This window comes from Pelobates fuscus, chromosome 4 (genome assembly GCF_036172605.1).
Source record: "Pelobates fuscus isolate aPelFus1 chromosome 4, aPelFus1.pri, whole genome shotgun sequence".
NCBI classification, from domain to species: Eukaryota; Metazoa; Chordata; class Amphibia; order Anura; family Pelobatidae; genus Pelobates; species Pelobates fuscus.
The window spans coordinates 93,542,214-93,563,669 of NC_086320.1; the positions used below are offsets into that span (position 1 = coordinate 93,542,214).

General features: G+C 41.9%; 1 protein-coding gene across 1 annotated transcript in view; it reads left to right on the forward strand.

Moving 5' to 3' along the window:
* The first annotated feature begins 1,677 nt into the window (after window positions 1–1,677).
* LYPLA1 (lysophospholipase 1) overlaps window positions 1,678–21,456 on the forward strand; it is a 28,615-nt gene continuing 8,836 nt past the window's right edge. The window contains exons 1-4 of the mRNA XM_063451394.1: window positions 1,678–1,921; window positions 4,104–4,135; window positions 15,629–15,694; window positions 19,334–19,381. Of these exons, the coding sequence (XP_063307464.1) occupies window positions 1,853–1,921; window positions 4,104–4,135; window positions 15,629–15,694; window positions 19,334–19,381 (215 nt within the window). The 5' untranslated portion in view covers window positions 1,678–1,852. The remainder of the gene's footprint in view (window positions 1,922–4,103; window positions 4,136–15,628; window positions 15,695–19,333; window positions 19,382–21,456) is intronic.

Below are 21,456 nucleotides of genomic sequence, written 5' to 3' on the forward strand. Positions count from 1 at the left end.
ATTTTATCCTCTGTACATATGTATATATAGATATTCACTAGGGGGCGCCCTATCCTCTCTGACCCACTGGGTCTGCTTCTCTCTTTAATGTAAACACCAGAGGGTTAAAGGGCAGGGACACTGCAATCAGACAACTTTAATGAGATGAAGTGGTCTGGGTGCCTATAGTGTCCCTTTAAAAACAACAACACAAAACTATATTCCTAACACTATGATGTCCCTCTGCCCCAACTCTTCATCCATGCAAAGGGTTAAAAAATAAAAAACCTTTTACACACTTACCTGGTTCCAGCGGCGCTGGATCGGGGTCCTCCTCCGCCAACATCCACGCGATCTGGGATTAACATGCGCATGTAACTAGTAGCATTAGTCCTTCCCAATAGGAAAGTATTGACTCAATGCTTTCCTATGGGGTTTTCAACATGCTGGATGTCCTCATGCAAAGCGTGAGCACGTCAAGCGGCGGTTTACGGAGTCACACTCTACAAAGCTGCAGGAATCGCCTCTATGGTCTGCCTGGTGGACAGTCTTAACCCAGCAATGTAAACACACTACAGCTTCTCTGAAATTGCATTGCAGGGTTAAAGGAACAGACACGGCACCCAGAACACTTCAATGAGATTAATGGACTGGGCGCCTGTAGTGTCCCTTTAATTTACTCTTATTTACATGTTCACCCGGCATGTATTGAGAGCTGTGATTATTAAAGGGAAACTCCAGTGCCAGGAAAACAATCCATTTTCCTGGCACTGCAGGTCCCCTCTCCCTCCCACCCCCCAATCCCTGGTTGCTGAAAGGGTGAAAACCCCTTCAGTAACTTACCTGAGGCAGCGACGATGTCCCACGTCGCTGCTTCCTCCTCTGCCGCCGCTTCTGCTCTGCATTGCGTCGGCCGGTGGGCGAGACTGATCCCGCCCACCGGCTGGGGAAACCTAATGCACGTGCGCGGCATTCCGCATTAGAGCTCCCCATAGGAAAGCATTGAAAATGCATTTCAAGGTGCTAGAAACCAGGAAGTAGACAGCCACTAGAGGTGGAGTTAACCCTGCAAGGTAATTATTGCAGTTTATAAAAAAAACTGCAATAATTACACTTGCAGGGTTAAGGGTAGTGGGAGTTGGCACCCAGACCACTCCAATGGGCAGAAGTGGTCTGGGTCCCTGGAGTGTCCCTTTAAATCTGTGCTATACACAGTATATAACATGCTGTATCTGAGATATAGGTCTTTCTCTGAATATCCCTTAGTAAGTGTAGATATATCACTATGATTATCTAGTTATGGGTGGGAACATTCTCTGTTTTTTATAAACTGATCTAAACTTTTTCCGTGTGTATGATGACAGGTAGGGCTATGCCTTCCAGGCTCACACACCCATAATGTGAGTAGGGTGTGTGTCCCAGCATGCCACACCCCATACTGACGTCACGTAGCAGCTTTTCCTTCTACCCGAAGCCCTTCAAACGTTACACTGGTTTGACTGATCGAATCCGCCTTCCTGTATCCGCTCGACCAATCAATTGACGGCTCGACTTGACGTCATACCCTTCATACTCTGGTGCCCCAATACCACCTTCCAGTCCCAAGCCCAGGTCTGGTTAAAAAAAAAAAAATAAGAATAATAAAAAAAAGCGATAGGCTGGTCTGGTGGGCGTGCCCCGAGCTTGACGTGTCAAGGACACGCCCTCCGCCCACCCTCACCTTCACGAGCTCGCGCTTTGGGTTATCGAAGGATAGGCAGGCACTGCTGTGCGCGCGCGCCCCCTCTCGCTCCCTGCACCTTCAGCCCACAGTCACCGTTACAGGCTCGAGACACCCGCGGAGTGCGAGGAGGATTCTGGGTACACCCCGTGTATGTGCGGCAACAACATGTCCGCACCCCTGCCTGCCATTGTGCCTGCTGTCAGGAAGGCCACGGCCGCGGTGAGTAATCTCTCCCCCCCCCCCAGTAATGGGAATTATATATCCTGTATTGCCCCTCCCCGATATTGCTAGTTTCTGCAGGATCCCGAGTGTCCCTCTCAGTAATGGCTCCCAGGATCCCCCTTCCCCACAGCACACCCAAAGCTTGGGTTGGGAAGTTTGAGGAGTACCTGACAAAGTTCACAGTCCTCTTCATGCAGTGACAATGGTGACATTTTGTGTACAATGTCATGTGTTTGGATAACTCACTAGACAGACAGCTAATATGTCACCCACCCCTGGCAGGTTAACCCATTGGGGCCATGGCCAGCTTAGGACTTATTCAATAACTAGACAACAATACAAATGGGGAAACAAGTGCTGGCAAGGGCATTACATTTAAGAAATCACGTGGTGTCACTTTTTTGGGTTAAATGTTGAAGTGTACTGGTTTAAATATTGTAATTTGGCAGTAAAAAAATATATACATATAAATTGAAGTTTTGGTGAATTATCAAGGGAATATAAAATTCTTAGCTGCAGAAGATCTAAGTTGGATATTTGTTTCTGTCTGCGCATTCTGCAATTTATTTATTTTTTCATATTTCCTGCATTGGTATGTTTTTTTTTTGTTTTTTTTGTGCAATATTGGTTTCATTCTGGTGCTCTGTCTCTAGGCTGTAACCTTTCCTAAGGTTGGATGTAGTCCCCAACAGCAGTAATTCCACTATCATTGATTAGAACCATTGTATACCTTTTTATTTAGCGAGTGTCCCTTACAAGGTCATAAATGGATTAGCATGTGATTTACCTAAAAGTTAACAGCAAGACGATCCAATATTCCAACTGGGCAAGAAGTTTGTGATTATTGCAGTAGTGTTGGTTAAATCATTTTTTAAGTTTTATTTGTGTTTTGTGTCTGTCGACCAAAAAACATCTATGTTGGTAGTATTTCGGCTGATTCATCTATGCAGGATGATTTACTTAGTATAGAAGTCAGATTTAAATAATACATTTTTTCTTGGACCTTTTTGAAAACTTGTCAACACATTACCAGACCTCTTTGTTCACATTGAATGATCAGTGTCTGATAGTTGGATTCTGTGCCCTTTGAACACCCACCTAGCATCTTATTCCCATTTTAAACCTACTGTTCAGAATCAGATACCCATTAGTCAGCCTCCTACCAATGTCTGCTCCCACGTTTGTCTGAAGCTTATCTTGTTCTACCTCTCTGCAGGCGTTCAATAACGACAGAACTCTTATAATGTTGTTTTGCTTTTCCATGAGCCGTCTATTCTGCTCTTCACATTAATCTATGAAAGCAACTGTAGACTCAAAATAAAATGTATACTGAAGACTGTTCTATAGTAATTTGATATTAGTTACAGCAATGCCTTGCATAGCTCTACAATCAGAACGGTCTCAGTCTAATAATCTGTGAGCCATCTGCTCTTCCATTCTATAAGGCCTTTAATAATTTAGTCTTAACCAATGACATTTTTGTTGCGCTGTGACCTTGAAAATGGTATATGAAACGATTCTAAACAAAAGCCAGCAACAATATCAATATATCAATTAATAAATGTTGTGCTATAGTTGCTGCAGGTTTATGACCAGAGACTGCATATCTTTTCCCATACATTACCTTTAACAAACACCGCTCGTATGGTTTCAAGATATCTTTATAGCATTTGAGATGTAAATTGCCTACATTTGTAATGCACTCATTTAGCAGTCTCGTTGTTCAGAGACTACGGGGGGGGAGGGGAGGGGGGGGAAGTAAGCCAGAAAGACAATAACTAGAGGCACCTTTGCTTCACTATCTGAATAAAACTGGATTCAATGTTTTCCTGTGAGTTGCATTAGATTGGCCACTGGCAGAAGTACTCTAAGCTGGAAAAATGCGAGTACACATATAGAGGGGCTGGGGCTACTCTAGTGTGTATATTTAATATAGACTAAAAAAAGACTAGGGTCCACTCAACCTTTTTTTTTTACGCATCTGTTTCTGCTGTTAATCCTAAAGGGTCAGAAAATGTAATTTATAATTGTCACAAAATGGGGGGGAGGGGCAATAATTCTTGAGCTCAAAATGGCAATTCCGATTTTCTCCTTGTGTTAAAAAGTTGTTGTCCACTTGCTATTTGTATTGTATATTGTTAAACTGGATGTTTAATATTTTGTTTTGTTTCTCTTTTAGGTCATATTCCTGCATGGCCTGGGAGATACTGGGTGTGTACATATTTGCAAATATGCCTTGTTTATGTATTTTGTTTTTTAACCAGTCAACATATTTAATTTCTTCTATGGTCATTTAATTCTATATATGTAATACAATCAGGTACAAATACATCAAGAAATAATAGCGCTTATATATATATTATCACTGACACCTGACTTAGTTATGTATTTGACTTAGAACTTGAATCTTCATGATTGTTTACTTGTTTTTGGAAAACAGTTAAGTAGAACTCTTGTCATTTTGATCTTCTGTTTTCTTAGGCGGTAAGAAGGTGGTTGTAACATAGATGTGTAAAGTAACCACAAAATATAGGAGCCTTATAGCCAATGGTATGTTTTTTGTTGTTGTTGTTTTTTGTTTAACCTTGTGGATACTCTCATTCTTTTTAGTATTTTATTATGACCTTTGTTTGCACAGAGAATCATAATAGGTCTCCAGGCAAAACCATACATAATGTCCTCCCCTGTTCTGCACAGCACATGGCAAATTAAAGGGTGGGTGGGATTCTTACCTCCCATACAGGTCTGTAAGGTTTTGGTGAGGCATGCAGGCTCCTCCTACTCAACATGGTGACTTGGCATTAAGTAGGGGGATTATGTTGTCACAAAATTGTTTCATTTGTTAGAAGTTATGAAAGAACAAACTCTTTATTCTGGTTAGATCACCTCACTGGTAAAAGTTCCATAGGCAAGACATCTAACGATACATATCCTTTTACCTTAAAGTGTCATTAGTTGTAAGCTGGTTTCAATAGTTGTAAAGTATTAAGGATTTTTGAAGTGCTATATAAATGCTAATAATAAACATAGTTAAGAAAATAAATTCTGATTGTTTGCAGCAGTAGTTAAATATGGCTTGCCTTTTAAACATCAGTAATGTTGTGGTGGAATCTCGGTAAAAATAAATTTAGTAGGCCGAGATTACCACGTGGCATGTGTACGTGCATATGCTGACGTATCGATCAGTTAGTTGCACGTGGCAAGATACGATCAGTAGTGTACGGAGCATGTGCAAGAATACAGGATGTAGTATTCCCCTCCTCCATTGTGCTGGACAGGCCATGCGGTCAAACAGGAAGTTAATTCTTATATTGTAATGATTGGTCAAGAGAATGTGCGGGTGGAGCTTAATATGGGAGGAGTTATATGCCTATATAAGGAGCCTGCACTATTGTCCGGGGCTCAGAACTTGCTGTATTTTGGTGACATTAGTCCCTCTGAGTCCCGATCGGTGATCCAATAAAGAATCTCTTCCTTCCTGAAGAAACCTGTGTCCATCTCTCTGTGCTTGGCTTCCGTCAGTTTCTCCGGTATCATTTGGTGCATTGGCCGGGAAGCTCATCGTTCAACGGTAGCTGAGAGGCAGAGGCGTGAGACGGTCTATCTTTGCCCACGTTCTCTACGGCTGCACCCCTGAACTTCTGCGTGGACCTCCCTTCGTCTCGGCGCCACTGGTCTGTTGTCCAGGAGATCATCGGCCTCTACGTGAGAAGTGCTGGGGTGTCCCCGTCGATGAGTGTGAACTCAGGTTCAGGAACGAGGAGGTAAAACAACTGCTGTTTTAGACGGCAGGACCCGCTAGGGGTATACCGATTGTGCGGTAGGCCCAAAGGGGTTTTTGAATCTGTATCTGCCCCCTCTGTCGGAGGGAAGGAGCGAAGGCGCACCGCTCGATCGAACGCTCTTTAGTCAGACCGTTTGATTTGGTTAGTCAGGCGGGGCGCTCTGGTGTAAAATAGCCCTAGCCGGACACCGGTGTCTTGTCTAGACTAGCGTTCTAGGGTGTATATTTTGTTCGCTAGGTCGGAGGGACCGGGAGACTAAGCGGCGTCTGTGTAAATTCGGTTCGCTAGTTCTCATCCTATCTGGGCTAAGTGGGAAGGCGTGTAAATTTGGAACCCACTAGACTTTTGATAGTACGACTAAGAGGCGTCTGTGTAAATTCGGTCCTCTAGCTCGTTGTATAGTGCGACTAAGAGGCGTCTGTGTAAATTCGGTTCTCTAGCTCGCTATATATGTGGTGATTGGGCAGTGTGGCTAACCAAAACGTATGTAGATTGTTTTTAGGTAGTCCATTCAAGGTACTGGCCAATAGTTTAGTTGGGAATTGTAAATGTGTTAGCGATTGTTTAGTAAAGTGTATATCTTGTTAGCGCGAGCTCAGCCGTCTAGCGAGAGTGTTAATAGTGTGTTGCTGTATTATAGTGCACGGTACCATAACCCTGTATATTTACTGACATTGTATAATAAGTACTAATCATTGTCGTCCATTGCATGTTTAACACCATAACCACTAATAATTGTATTGTGACCTTAACTTGTGCTTTGACCTATGCTAACCGTACTGTAACCGCTATTTGTAAAAGACGATGTTACTGGGGTGTGTTATAGACGGGTAATTCGTATATAGAGAATTATAGCGTGGGTGACTGTATAGTTACGCCAAAGGGCATAATATTGATTCTATAGTGACTGGTGTAACAGCTGTGTGTGTACGGGAATTCCCTGAGTGTTTATTGTTATTGTGTACGTTTCACTTGGTAACCGTACCACGTGGTGCTGTTGCCAGAGGAAACGGGTGTGACTGTTGAATAGTACGCGTGTATAGTAATCGTTGTCGACGACGTTCCATTGTTAAATATGGGTGCGTCGCAGTCAACGATTCCGGATCCCTTAGGATGTATGGTTAAGAATTTTAAAAAGGGATTCAAGGTTTGTGATTTTGGGGTTAAGATGTCTTCTGTGCGTTTAGTTACTTTGTGCACTAGGGAGTGGCCTACTTTGGTTGCGGCATGGCCGCCACGTGGCAGTTTGGATCCAACTCTGGTACAGCGCTTACACGTGGCTGTATCGGGTAGGCCTGAACTTTACGGCCAGTTTCCTTATATTGACTGTTGGAGACAGGCCGTAAATGACTCGCCAAAATGGCTCCAGACATGCCACGAGGAGCAGTGTCGCCTCATGGTAGCTAGGACTTGTTCGTCCACTAGGACTGGTGTTAGGCCCATTTTGGACACGCCCCCTGAGTCCGAGATCCCTTTGCCGCCCCCTTACTTTCCGTTAAGAGGAAGTGACGCAAACGCAGGAAGTCCTGCACCCCTCCCCTCATTACCCTCATCCACTTCCGCTTCCTCCTCCAGTACAGGATCCACACCCCCTCGTACTAAATCTCCCCTTCCGGAACCAGAACCCACCCCCATTAAAAACGAATATCCTGATTTGGCGCCACTTCAGACTTCCGGTCAAGCTTCATCTAGCTCGGCCCGAAGTGTTTTATTTACGACCTTTTCCCAAAACCAACCTCCCACATCCCCATACCCTATCTCTCCCCGACCGGAACCCATGACTGACGCCTCTCTACGTAGCCCCATCCAAACCCGACAGTTGACTGGTACCCAACAGTTAAAGCACTATCAGATGCCTCTTCGCCTAAATCCCGGGTCAGCTTATATCGATGCCGCAGGTCAAATGGCACACGCTGACCCAGTCTTCGTATATGTCCCATTTACCACTACCGACCTTTTAAACTGGAAGACCCATAATTCCTCGTATACTGAGAAACCACAAGCCATGACTGATCTGTTCACCTCAATAGTACAGACGCATAATCCGACATGGGCTGATTGCCAGCAGTTACTAATGACTTTATTTAACAATGAGGAAAGGACAAGAATAAATCAAGCAGCCATTAAAGCATTAGAAGATAGAGCCCGTGCTTTGAACCAAGCTAATCCAGCAGCATGGGCCGCAACACACTATCCCAATACTGATCCCGATTGGAACGTAAATGGTGCTGATATGGTTCAACTCAGAGCCTATAGAGACGCTATAATTGCTGGCATGAAAGCAGGAGGAAAGAAAGCCATTAACATGTCGAAGACAGTTGAGGTGATCCAGAAAAGCGATGAAGCACCCAGTGTCTTTTATGACCGATTATTGGAGGCGTACCGCTTGTACACCCCCTTTAATCCGGAAGACGCAGACAATTCCCGAATGGTTAACTCCGCCTTTGTCAGCCAAGCATACGGAGATATTAAGCGCAAGCTACAAAAGTTAGAGGGGTTTGCAGGTATGTCCATCACCCAACTAATGGAGGTAGCAAATAAGGTCTATATGAACAGGGATACAGAAAATAAGAAAGAGGAAGAGCGCAAGATGCGTAAAAAGGCTGATATGCTAGCGGTAGCAATCGCAGGCGTAGATAGACGGGGCCCAGATAGAGGCGATAGTAAGTGGAATGAGGAACCTCTAAGTAGAAATCAGTGCGCTTACTGTAGGGAAGAAGGGCATTGGAGAAATGAGTGTCCGCGAAGAGAACAGTCTGAGAGAGACAGACCTAGGTCAGGTTACGGAAACTTTAGAGGCAGAGCGAGAGGTAGAGGAGGCCCCGGAGGGAGTAATGGTTATAGAGGGAGTAATGGGAACAGAGGAAGTGTTAGGGAAGATAGGTATATTCCAGCAGCGCAAAGGTCCCGCGATAGAGAAGGTAGGGACTTCGTAGGATTGGCTGACACGGTCATGGAGGACTATTGATACCGACCGGGCTCCATCCCCCTTGGTCGAGCGGAGCCTATGGTCGATGTATCAATAGGGGGAAAAAGGAGTGCATTCATGATCGACACTGGTGCTGAACATTCAGTGGTGACTAATCTAGTTGCTCCTCCATCTGGAAGGACTATTACTGTGATAGGAGCAACTGGAAGAAGTGCTGAAAGACCGGTTCTTAAAAGTCGACTCTGTACATTGGGAGGCCACGTAGTAAAACATCAATTCCTTTATATGCCTGAATGTCCAGTCCAATTGCTGGGACGTGATATGCTATCAAAATTACAAGCGCAGATTACGTTCCTACCAAATGGAACAACATCTTTAAAGTTTAATGGACCTTCAGGTATTATGACTTTATCCGTACCAAAGGAAGAAGAGTGGCGACTTTATACAGTGTTGACTAGCCAAAACCCTAGGAGTGATGAGACATTGTTTAACATACCAGGAGTTTGGGCAGAGAACAACCCACCAGGACTGGCCCGCAATATTCCACCTATAAAAATTGAACTAAAACTTGGGGTTTATCCAGTAAGCCTAAGACAATACCACATCCCACAGAAGGCTAAGAAGAACATCCAATCCTATCTGGATAAATTCATACGGTATGGTATCCTAAAATTCTGTACTTCCCCCTGGAACACCCCATTGCTGCCTGTTCAAAAGCCCGGTACAGATGAGTATCGACCTGTGCAGGACTTAAGAGCAGTCAATGATGCGGTTGTTAGCATACATCCAGTTGTACCCAATCCATATAACCTGCTTGCTTTAATTCCGGGCGGGGCTACTTACTTCACAGTCTTAGATCTCAAAGATGCCTTCTTTTGCCTCCGAATTGCCGCAGAAAGTCAATGTATTTTCGCTTTCCAATGGGAGAACGCTGTAACAGGCTCAAAACGCCAAATGACTTGGACAAGACTGCCCCAAGGGTTTAAAAATTCACCTACCCTATTTGGTTCAGCCCTAAGTCAAGATCTATTGGATTTCGAGTCCATCCCAGGAGAGTGTGTATTGTTACAGTATGTAGATGACTTGTTGATAGCAGCAGTTACAAAAGAAATCTGTCAGCAAGCAACGCACGATCTACTGCACATTCTCTGGAAGGCAGGATACAAGGTGTCTAGAAAGAAGGCTCAGTTGTGTTTGCCAACTGTCAAGTATCTGGGATTCCATATCTCTGAAGGTCAAAGGATTATGGGGCCAGAGAGAAAAGAAGCTGTCTGCCAAATACCAACACCCAAGAATAGAAGACAAGTGCGAGAATTCTTGGGGGCAGCAGGCTTCTGTAGGATATGGATTCCCAGCTATGCGATACTAGCAAAACCTCTGTACGCAGCCATCAAAGGTACAGAGCACGACCCCTTCTTATGGACCCAAGAACAGCAAACGGCATTTGAAGATGTGAAGAAGGCTTTGATGAGTGCCCCAGCATTAGGTCTACCTGATCACACACGACCATTCTACTTATATGTACACGAGCAAAGAAGAATGGCTGTGGGAGTATTGACACAGTACTTGGGATCATGGCAAAGACCTGTTGCCTACATGTCTAAGCAATTGGATGCAGTGGCCAGCGGACTTCCACCTTGTCTAAGAGCCGTAGCTGCAGCCGCCCTGCTAGTAGCTGAAGCCGATAAACTCACTCTGGGTCAAGAACTTTATGTACGAGTCCCACATGCAGTACAGACGTTGTTGGATTACAAAGGAAATCATTGGTTTAGTAACAGCCGTATGACCAAGTATCAAGCAATGTTGTGTGAAAACCCAAGAGTGCATTTAGAGACTGTAAACACCTTAAATCCAGCTACCCTTTTGCCACAACCTACTGAAAGTCAACATGATTGTTTGGAAGTAATGGATGAAGTATTTTCAAGTAGACCAGATCTTCGTGATTTTCCCATCCAGAACCCCGATGTTCAATATTATACCGACGGCAGTAGTTATGTGAAAGAAGGGATCCGCTATGCAGGATATGCAGTGACAACAATAGACAAGGTGATAGAAGCTCGGCCACTGGTGAAAGGAACATCAGCACAAAAGGCAGAATTAATAGCACTAACACGAGCGTTACAATTGGCTGAAGGTTTAAGAGTGAATATCTATACGGACTCTAAGTATGCGTTTTTAACCACTCATGCCCACGGAGCTTTGTATAAAGAAAGAGGACTACTGAATTCAGAAGGCAAAGAAATCAAGTACGCAGCTGAAATCCTACAACTATTGGAAGCAGTGTGGGAGCCGAAAGAAGTCGGTATTATTCATTGTCGAGCGCATCTGAGAGGAGATGGTGATGTAACCAAGGGAAATCGGATGGCAGATAGTGCAGCTAAGCGTGCTGCTGAATCAGGAAGACAGGAGTATGTGGGGCATATAGCTGCTCTAATACCAACCCCACTATCTCAATGGACTCCAGTTTATACAACTCAAGAAGAGGAGTGGTTAAAGACTGAACCGGGAAAGTATTTGGAGAACAAGTGGTATCAGCTAGAAGATGGAAGAATAGTTATACCAGCATCACTAGCAGTAGAAATTGTCCAAAATTATCATAACGGGACACATTCTGGGAGAGACAGTACTGAAGAATCTCTCAGGAAACATTTCTACATACCGAGATTGTCCAACTTGACTCAGGCCATTGTACGCAGATGTGTAACGTGTGCTAAGAATAATGCAAGACAAGGACCAGTAAAGCCACCAGGAGTCCAGTTTATGGGGGGACTCCCCATGTCCGATCTACAAATAGACTTTACAGTGATGCCTAAATCGGGTGGACATCGTTACCTGCTGGTAATTGTGTGCACCTATTCAGGCTGGGTAGAAGCATGTCCTACTCGTACAGAGAAAGCAGGAGAAGTTGTAAGATTCCTGCTACGAGAAATAATACCCCGATATGGACTACCCTGTTCTATAGGATCGGACAATGGTCCAGCTTTTGTTCACCAGTGCCTACAACAACTGACTCATATGCTTGGTATAAAGTGGAGGCTTCATACTGCATATAGACCCCAGAGTTCTGGTAAGGTAGAGAGAATGAATAGAACTATAAAGAACCAGTTGGCTAAAATGTGTCAGGAAACTCAACTTAAGTGGAACGTTCTCTTACCTATAGCTCTATTGCGAATCCGCAGTACCCCTACCAGAAGGATGGGCCTCTCTCCTTTTGAAATTATGTATGGGCGACCACCTCCCGTACTTGGTAACTTAAGGGGGGATTTGAGTCAGTTGGGAGAAGGAATTACCCGGCAGCAGGTTGTAGAGTTGGGTAAGACTATGGAGGAGGTACAGAAATGGGTACAAGATAGATTACCTGTGAATATTTATCCCCCTGTTCATAGTTATCATCCAGGAGACCAAGTGTGGATTAAAGAGTGGAATAATGTACCGTTAGGGCCTAAGTGGAGAGGTCCTTATGTTGTTCTTTTGTCTACCCCTACAGCGATAAAAGTAGCAGAAGTGACTCCGTGGATACATCACTCCAGGGTTAAACCAGCAGCAGTTGATTCTTGGCAAGTTACAACAGATCCAGAGAATCCCTGCAAGATCCGGTTGAAACGCACTACTCAGTCGGAGTAACGAGGAATTATTGTGGATTACAAATTTTATTGTTACAGGTGTGAGTGAGAAGGCCATAATAAAGCCTGTCCGCTTACCATCACATAGTGTATAAGCCAGGAAAGTCCCGAAGGGACACCTGTGAAGACGAGCAGAACTCCATTCCCTGCAGCCCTCACATCCTGGAAGCTGAGGTTCCATCGCACGGACGAAGACTGAGGATGACGGCGAAAGATCTGCTTTTGATTGTGTTTATTTACATGTGTTTTTATATTCAGGAAGGTAGAGGTACCGACACTCCTAGCTGTGAGGTATGCATTAAGACTACGAGAACAGGTAACCATATTTCCCAAACCCTAATTTGGCATTCACAATACGAGTGTAAAGGAGATGTATCGAGATGTAGATACTTAAATATAGACTATAGTGTGTGCCATTTAGGAGTAGGAGAACCTAAGTGCTTCAGTCCGGAGTATCAGCCTCGTACAATTTGGTTGACTCTCAGGAATGGAGATCCTCAGGGGACCCTAATTAATAAGACGGTGTTAGAATCCGTACATTCTTCGGGTGTTCTGCTATTTGATGCGTGTAAAGCGATATCGAGTGGTAGAAAGCCGTGGAATGTATGTGGGGATCTTAGATGGGAGAGGACGTATGGGTCTAATGATAAATATATTTGTCCCAGTAGTAAAAATAAATATGTGAGTCCTAGATGCCCAAATAAAGACTATAACTTTTGCCCATATTGGTCTTGTGTGGGGTGGGCGACTTGGGGACAGACAGTAGACAAAGACATGATAGTGACTAAGTTGCCGACTAGCCCTTATTGTAAGTCTATGGAATGCAACCCAGTCCATATACTTATTAATAATCCCGACAAGTTCCTAGATAAGTATGGAAATTTATTTGGGTTTCAGATATACGGGACGGGTTTAGATCCTGGGACATTATTGTTTATAGGGATAGAGACTGATACGGTATCCTCCCAGACTCATCAAGTATACCATTCCTTTTATGAAGAGATGAGCATAGATAATAGGATCCCCCATAATGCTAAAAACCTGTTCATTGACCTAGCTGAAAGTATTGCCGGTAGTCTTAATGTTACCAACTGCTATGTGTGTGGAGGTACTAACATGGGAGACCAATGGCCTTGGGAAGCAAAGGAGGTAATGTCCGGTTCTGAGGCAGTTGACCAACTAATATCTACACAAGCCGATTATCATATGAGTGTTAGAGGTAAATCTGAGTGGAGATTAAAGACCTCCATCATAGGGTATGTTTGCATAGCAAGGAAAGGAATAATGTATAATACTTCTGTAGGAGAATTAACTTGTCTAGGGCAAAAGGCTTATGATGATGATACAAAGAATACAACTTGGTGGTCGGCTTCAAATGTCTCAGAACCATCTAACCCGTTTGCTAGATATGCCAATTTAAAGGATGTGTGGTTTGATCTATCCATCACATCTACCTGGAGAGCCCCAGCAAATTTGTACTGGATCTGTGGTAAGAAAGCCTATTCGGAGCTGCCACAGGACTGGGAAGGGGCATGTGTGTTGGGTATGCTCAAACCATCCTTCTTCTTGTTACCGATTGAAACAGGTGAGACTTTAGGTGTTAAAGTGTATGATGTGAATCATAGGAAGAAAAGGGGACCCATAGAGATAGGCACCTGGGAAGATAATGAATGGCCTCCCCAGCGTATCATAGATTATTATGGGCCAGCCACGTGGGCTGAGGATGGTACCTTTGGTTATAGAACCCCTATTTATATGCTTAATCGTATTATAAGATTACAGGCGGTGGTTGAGATTATCACAAATGAGACATCACAGGCGCTCAATCTTCTAGCGAAGCATAACACCAGGATGAGGACAGCAGTATATCAGAATAGATTAGCCTTGGATTACCTTTTGGCAGTAGAGGGAGGTGTATGTGGGAAGTTTAACCTAAGCAATTGCTGTCTTCAAATAGACGACGAAGGGCAAGCAATAGCTGAGCTTACTAGCCATATGGTTAAACTAGCGCATGTGCCTACTCAGGTATGGAAAGGGTACAATCCAAGTAGTTGGTTTGGTAGCTGGTATGAGTGGTTTGGAGGGCTTAAGGCAGTGGTAGGTGGAGTCCTACTGATTTTACTGTTGTGTCTACTCCTACCGTGTCTTATACCCTTAGTAGTCAGGTCTGTGCAAAGCCTGATAGGAAGTATAGCAGAGAGGAAGGCTGCTGCACAGATAATGGCGATATATAAGTATAAGGCTTTAGATCAGGGAGAACCAATGCAGGAAAATGAGTGTTAAAAGATTCACATCATAAGATAAGTCTGGTCTGGTTCAAGGTAACTTGCGGTGTAAGCAAACCAAGGTTAAGTGATGCCTCAAGTAATTGTAAAATATCAAGAGGCATCAAAGGGGGGAATGTGGTGGAATCTCGGTAAAAATAAATTTAGTAGGCCGAGATTACCACGTGGCATGTGTACGTGCATATGCTGACGTATCGATCAGTTAGTTGCACGTGGCAAGATACGATCAGTAGTGTACGGAGCATGTGCAAGAATACAGGATGTAGTATTCCCCTCCTCCATTGTGCTGGACAGGCCATGCGGTCAAACAGGAAGTTAATTCTTATATTGTAATGATTGGTCAAGAGAATGTGCGGGTGGAGCTTAATATGGGAGGAGTTATATGCCTATATAAGGAGCCTGCACTATTGTCCGGGGCTCAGAACTTGCTGTATTTTGGTGACATTAGTCCCTCTGAGTCCCGATCGGTGATCCAATAAAGAATCTCTTCCTTCCTGAAGAAACCTGTGTCCATCTCTCTGTGCTTGGCTTCCGTCAGTTTCTCCGGTATCAATGTAATGGGCAGTATCATTTCCTCTACAGGGATTGTTATATGCAAGCGAATCTACAGTTCAGCCTAGGCGGAACAAGTCCCTCCTTCACCCTGGAATGTTTTAGACAATTATGTGAGGCCATTATCAGCTTTTCATGGTACCTAAGTGTAAATTTTTTTTTATTTTGTAGAGAAAGCTGTAGGTTTAAATATCTACTGCCCGTTTACTTATTCCTCAGGGAACTTTCCAGCAGCGATGTACAATATTAGCGCCTATATTTCACACATTTGTCTATACATAACAACTTTCCAGCAGCGATGTAATTACAAGATTTCTAATACTCGCACAATAAGCCTAAAAGAAAAGTGGTTTGTAACGTACTGAAGGTAAAAGGAATTGCAATCCTACATATCTTACAGAAGCTGGAGAGCTATTTGTTTGCCATCATTGATCTGTGGTGTAATCAACTTCATCAAAACATTAAGCCTTAAATTGTTGTCTTGATATTTTTGCATAGTTCTAAGTGTGCATTATCTTTATATTCAACAGGCATGGCTGGGCAGAATCGATGGCAAGTATCAGAAGTCCACATGTCAAGTACATCTGCCCACATGCGTAAGTTTTGTTTGCTCCGTGTTGCTGTGCAGAATTTTAAACCAGAAACCATGTGAATACATACAATGCCATGTATAGATAATTCCCTGCTACTCTCTTTTGCACATATTACACATTTATGCTGATTAACATTTACTTTGCAGCTGAAAATCATCTCCACAACAATTCTTCCAACACAATTTTTCACTATTAGAATGAATACAATACTGGCTTTTATTCACATGTAGCTTTTTGCATTTCAAAAAGTAAAATTTTGTTCTCACTATGTAGAGAACCTTTTCCACATGTTTGCTTTGTCTTCCAACTTTCAACAGTATTTTGTTTTTTCCTTATGCATCAATAAAACTTGGTCTTTATGGAGTGCCTAAGTAGGATATAGTTAACTTATAGATCAGAGATCGACAAATTTGCTTTGCATTTAGGAGCCAGCTAAAAAAGTTAGGAGCCATGTTTTTTTTTTTTTTTTTTTTTTAAACAAACGTGTTATTTGAACAAAGGTGAGTAAAAACACCTTTCCCATGTGATCTGAGGGGGGCCAGTAACCTGAATAATTAAACCCTATAGTGCCAGGAATACATATTTGTATTCCTGATACTATAGTGTTCCTTTAAATGTACACATGAAGAAGACTAGAACCAATTATCATGGACATTAAACTTATATATTCTGATGTGACACACCAGGTGTTTCATGCAATGTATCAGTTTTTTCACTTGGCTTTTTGTGGCCATGAACATGCCTTCTATTTTTTTTTTTTAATTTTTTTTTTTTTTTAATTAAAATACCAATACTCACTGATTGACACACACACACACACATTGACTGTCTAACACACATTCACCCATTATTTGTTTTATTTTAATTTAGGTCCACCCAGTCTCCCTACCTTTGGGAGAGCTGAGTAGATCCTTTCTGTGGGGCTCAGTGGAACTGCTATGATCTGTAATCTTCAACCTCTTCTTGTTTTGTTCCATCTCATGCTGTTTAGTGATGTAGGGGCCAGAGTGACATCATATCCTGGATCCTGACATCATAGCAAAGCAAGAAGATTATTGCTCACATCCACCCGCCACAGGGTCCTAAGGTGGCCAGCTCTTGGGCCCCCATGACAGTTGGAACAAAGAAGACCCGGTCACATTCACAGTCTTGGCAAACCCTGTACTTTCACCACTGCAACGGCAGGCATTGGTGCAAGCAGTGTTGAACGGGCTGACAAACAACATGACACCAGGACAAAATTAGTCAACTGTGCACTGCTATAGAGGATTTCTCTCATTTCCTTTCTAAATCTATCCAACATTACTATTGGCCACATAGCTGCTTCTCTAACTAATGCTCTTCCTGCCATGTCACAGGGTTTTGGTGGCTGAACTTTTCTAAGCAGAGTAACAGTTGTCCCCTTCACCCTCCCCACCTCTCATAGATACATATACCGGTGGCCGTTTAAAAAAAAATTATATTGTATGATGAATTGTATGATTTTTTTTGTTATTGGATATACCGGAGTTATCTGTACAATGTGGGGTCTGTGAGATTAATTGTCTCTATATGTTAAACCTGTGCATTTTATGGTCACTTCTTGTGAAATTGAATGGGACAGCTGTTTGTGTTTTAAACTGAGATATTATTATGGTGTATTTAATTTGAGCATAGGTGTTTGGCTGATTTCTTGACTTTGGCAATAGATCATATTGGAGTTTATCTAAAAGTATTATAGCAATGTGGGGGAATACACCCTTAAGGAAACTGCTTCAGAAGCTTATTTTGCACTTAAGGACATATGCAATTTTAAATTCTTTGCGGTTTGTATTTAACTGCAATTTTCACTTCAGTTTTTACAATTGGAATTTTTAAAAATGAATTTAATGGGTCTGTTTTTAGTAGTTCATACATTTAAATTATGTTATGAATGCATACCATTTGCAAAAGTGGACACCATGGGAACGCTTACTTATAATATATTTTCTATTGTAGTGACATTTGTTCACCTTTTTTTGGTATTCGTTTTTTTTTTTTCAATTTGTACATGCGCATAGTATTATTGATTCATATATATATATATATATATATATATATATATATATATTATTATATTTTTTTTTTTTTTTAAATCTCACGTGTCCCACTGTCATAGAATCAATTTAGGTATACGCCACAACATTTCCAGAGTAGAATAATACCCCATATGTATATATGACAATCTTAATTCCGATCTAAATTCCTAATCATAGTATGAATCCCAAATCTAACCCTAAACCTAATGAAAAACCTCACCTTAACCTAGTCCCATAACCTAATCCCATGTCTAATCCTAATTATAACCTTAATCCTAACCTTTGCAATAGTGTTAGAATTCCCTCTGCTGACACCAGCAGAGGTATTGCTGTGCTCATCCTAATCTGAACCATAATGCAAGCCCTAATCTAAAACATAATCCCAATACTTCAATTAATTCTAAGGCTAATATTAAACATGAACGTAATAATAAACCTAATACTTATTCTAAACTGAATCATAATCCTATAATTTAATCAAAAAGGTTTCCCTCTGCTAGTATTAGTACTGATATTAGTAATGGGAATTCTAAATTATAACAGAGTGGTACATAGCTGCCATATACTGGCTATTATCAACATGGTAGTCTTCTATCTCGAATACTGATAGTATGCTCAATGCATGCGATCTGTGCTGGGCAACTGACATAGCCCAGCACTGATCAGAATGGCATTGAGTCATAGAGGCTGACCCTCCATGGCTTGTTCAGACCTTGGTGGTCTCCCAAGCACCATATCCACTAATATGACTGTAGCTGAGCTTGATCGCTCACCTGCAGTGTTCTCTATGGAGTTTAAATGCCTGTTTGCAGCGCTAACTCTGGCCCCAGGTGACAGTAAGGGGCCCAGGAATCAATAGTCATGTTACCAGCAGGGAAAAAGTCCCTGCTGGAAATGTACTGCCTGTCAGAAATGTTCCGTCATGCCTCCTTAAGTGAAGGATGATCATGACAGAAAATTTCCAGAATCTCTGAATCTGCCATCTTAATGACTGCACACAGCTAAGGTGAGCAGAGAATTCACATTTCTTCATCTCCGCTAATTATGAGTCTCTGCATTCATAGAGAAAGTAATCAAGTTATACAAGGACCAGCAAAATGTATTGTACTCCTTTTTTCTATATTCAGAGGCAGACGTGAATGTGTTGTACTCCTATTTTCTCTTTTCAGAGGCAGACGTGAATGGAATTGTGATATAAAAGGGATAGATAAAATATGACGATTCAGATTGAAATGGTATGAGCTAACTTAGGCGAGGGTGCTGAAAAAACGGCACTGTGGGTCTGGGAATGTTTCTTTGCAAGCTTGCTTAAGTCTTTGAATGTTTTGCTTGTCTCAATGATTTAGTGCCAGTGTGAGTTTCTGTATGATGGGTTAACAAATCTATACAGTTTGTTCCTGACCAATAAGTAAATCAAGCTGTCCCTCTCATGGTAAGATTTGTTTTGTTTGTTTCTACAAAAAGGAAACTTTTTCATGTATAGATAATAAGAGCAAATTAAAAAACACACATTACCATTGCGTGCTTTTTTAAATTACATGGGTGCTTGATGATTTGCATTTTTACATTTTTCTTTTCCTTTTAGGCCCGTCATGCCAGTCTCCCTAAATATGAACATGGCAATGCCTTCCTGGTGAGTATTGATGTGCTGTCATACTTTTAATGTGAACCTGAACCTAGAGTCGATGCCGACAGTCTGCCGTGAGGGAGGGATAGTGCGATTTTTATCAGCGAGTTTTTTTTTTTGTTTTTTTTTATATAGCTGAGATCGAAAGCAGATTCTAGTTATGGAAAGTATAACAAGCCATGACGAGTACCCTGTACAGATCTATTTTACATTCAAAACTGATAGGGTTATTCACTAAACTCCAAACTGAGGCAGATAAAATCTGAATTGCTAAAATGTCACTAAAGCGAAGACAGATACATTTTTCAAAAACTTTTGTCATTCAGATTTAATTCCCTAAAATTCGGAGGTTCATGACTTACCCTGTGATAGCATGCTTTATGATCTCATTGGTGCTCATTTGCATTTTTCTAAAACTTCTAAGGCTAAATAATGTGACTACCTGAAAATATGTATGGATTCCACCACGTCATGTGGCCATGTTGTGATTGGTTATCAAAAATGCAAAATTATAGTTAAAGGGGGAACTGTAGGCTTCATTTTCCCAGTGAAGTTGTTGTGGTTCCTTGAGTCCCCTGGGTCCCCTCTTTTTGTGTTGAGGTGTCCAAAAATGGGTTAACCCTGAACAATGGGATGGTGCAACATGACTCCAGGTGTCATAAACACTTGCATTAGATTAAGTGGTTATGGTGCTAAGATTGTCCCTTTTACAGTTTTAAAAATGAGCATTTTAGATGTTCTAATTAGGGCAATGTGTTGGTGACATCGTGACTAAATGATCACATCATTGTTTCCCACTTCTCTTTTTAACCTTTTATTTTTTTAAAGGAGCACAATAGGGTCAGGAACACAAACATGTATTCCTGACCCTATAGTGTTAAAACCACCATCTCCCTGGTCCCCTCTTGCTTCCCTAAATATATTAAAATCTTACTTGTATTCAAGACTGCAGTCTAGTAGCCATCTAAGGAGTGGCCGGTGGAGTTATCACTAGACTGTAACGTAGACACTACATTTTCTCTGAAAAGACAGTGTTTACTGAAAAAAGCCTGTAGGGAATGATTCCACTCACCAGAACAAATACAATAAGCTGTAGTTGTTCAGGTGACTATAGTGTCCCTTCAATTTACATATTTCTGTTTCATTTTAATACTTGCAATGGGTTATAATTGTTGTAATGTGGATGCCTACTGGTTATTTGGGGGGGGGGGGGGATAAGACTATTTTTCAGCAGCACTGAAATTAAATATATATATATATATATATATTTTAATGTAATTTATTTGCATCTTTTTTTTTTTTTCTGTCTTCTAAGAGATGGCCTATGCTCCCAATGAACTGACTGGACTTTAATGCAGTGTATAACTTCACAGCTACTGAATTCAAGCAACACTCTGAGCGCTGTAGCTTTTAGCACTGTTTTGTAAGAGCTTATTTTACAGCATCCCTCAGTGAATGTAGGCCAAGTACCAGTGATCCTTTCTTTTGGCTAGCTTACTAATAGTTGCCATATGTCATTGAATTTAACAAATAAAGCGATAGACATTTTATGCAATATAAAAGTAAAATAAACTAAATCAGCAGTTTGTAATTGTCAATATCCTTTCCAATAAAAGGCTAAAAGTAAACTAAATTTACTCTGGTTTATGTTTATTGCTTTTATATGTTTACTCAGAGGCTTTAAAAGTACCCAGAGATTTTCACGAAGCAAACATTTATTTCATAAATGGAAATAATTGGGGGGAGGAGGGGATAATAAATCAGCTGCTCATTGCTGCCCCCTAATGTAGAGCAGCCAGGAGTCCTGACATGGAGGGCTCTTTCTCCTTACAGGACTGGCAACTGAAAATCTGTTACACAACTATGTGTGTGACTGTTTATGGGAGTATGTATGTCTGTGATTTGTGTGTCTGTGCAAAGCTAATGCACTAGGCTCAGAATTATTAAAGTACCGCATAGGGTTAATGCTGTATGTGCAGGTGTGGAGTCAGTGCTGGGCTATATGGCTCTGTGTGCTGTGGAGGATGGATGTTTGTGTCTGTGTATGTGTGAAAATTGAGTTTGAGATCACTGGTGTAAAG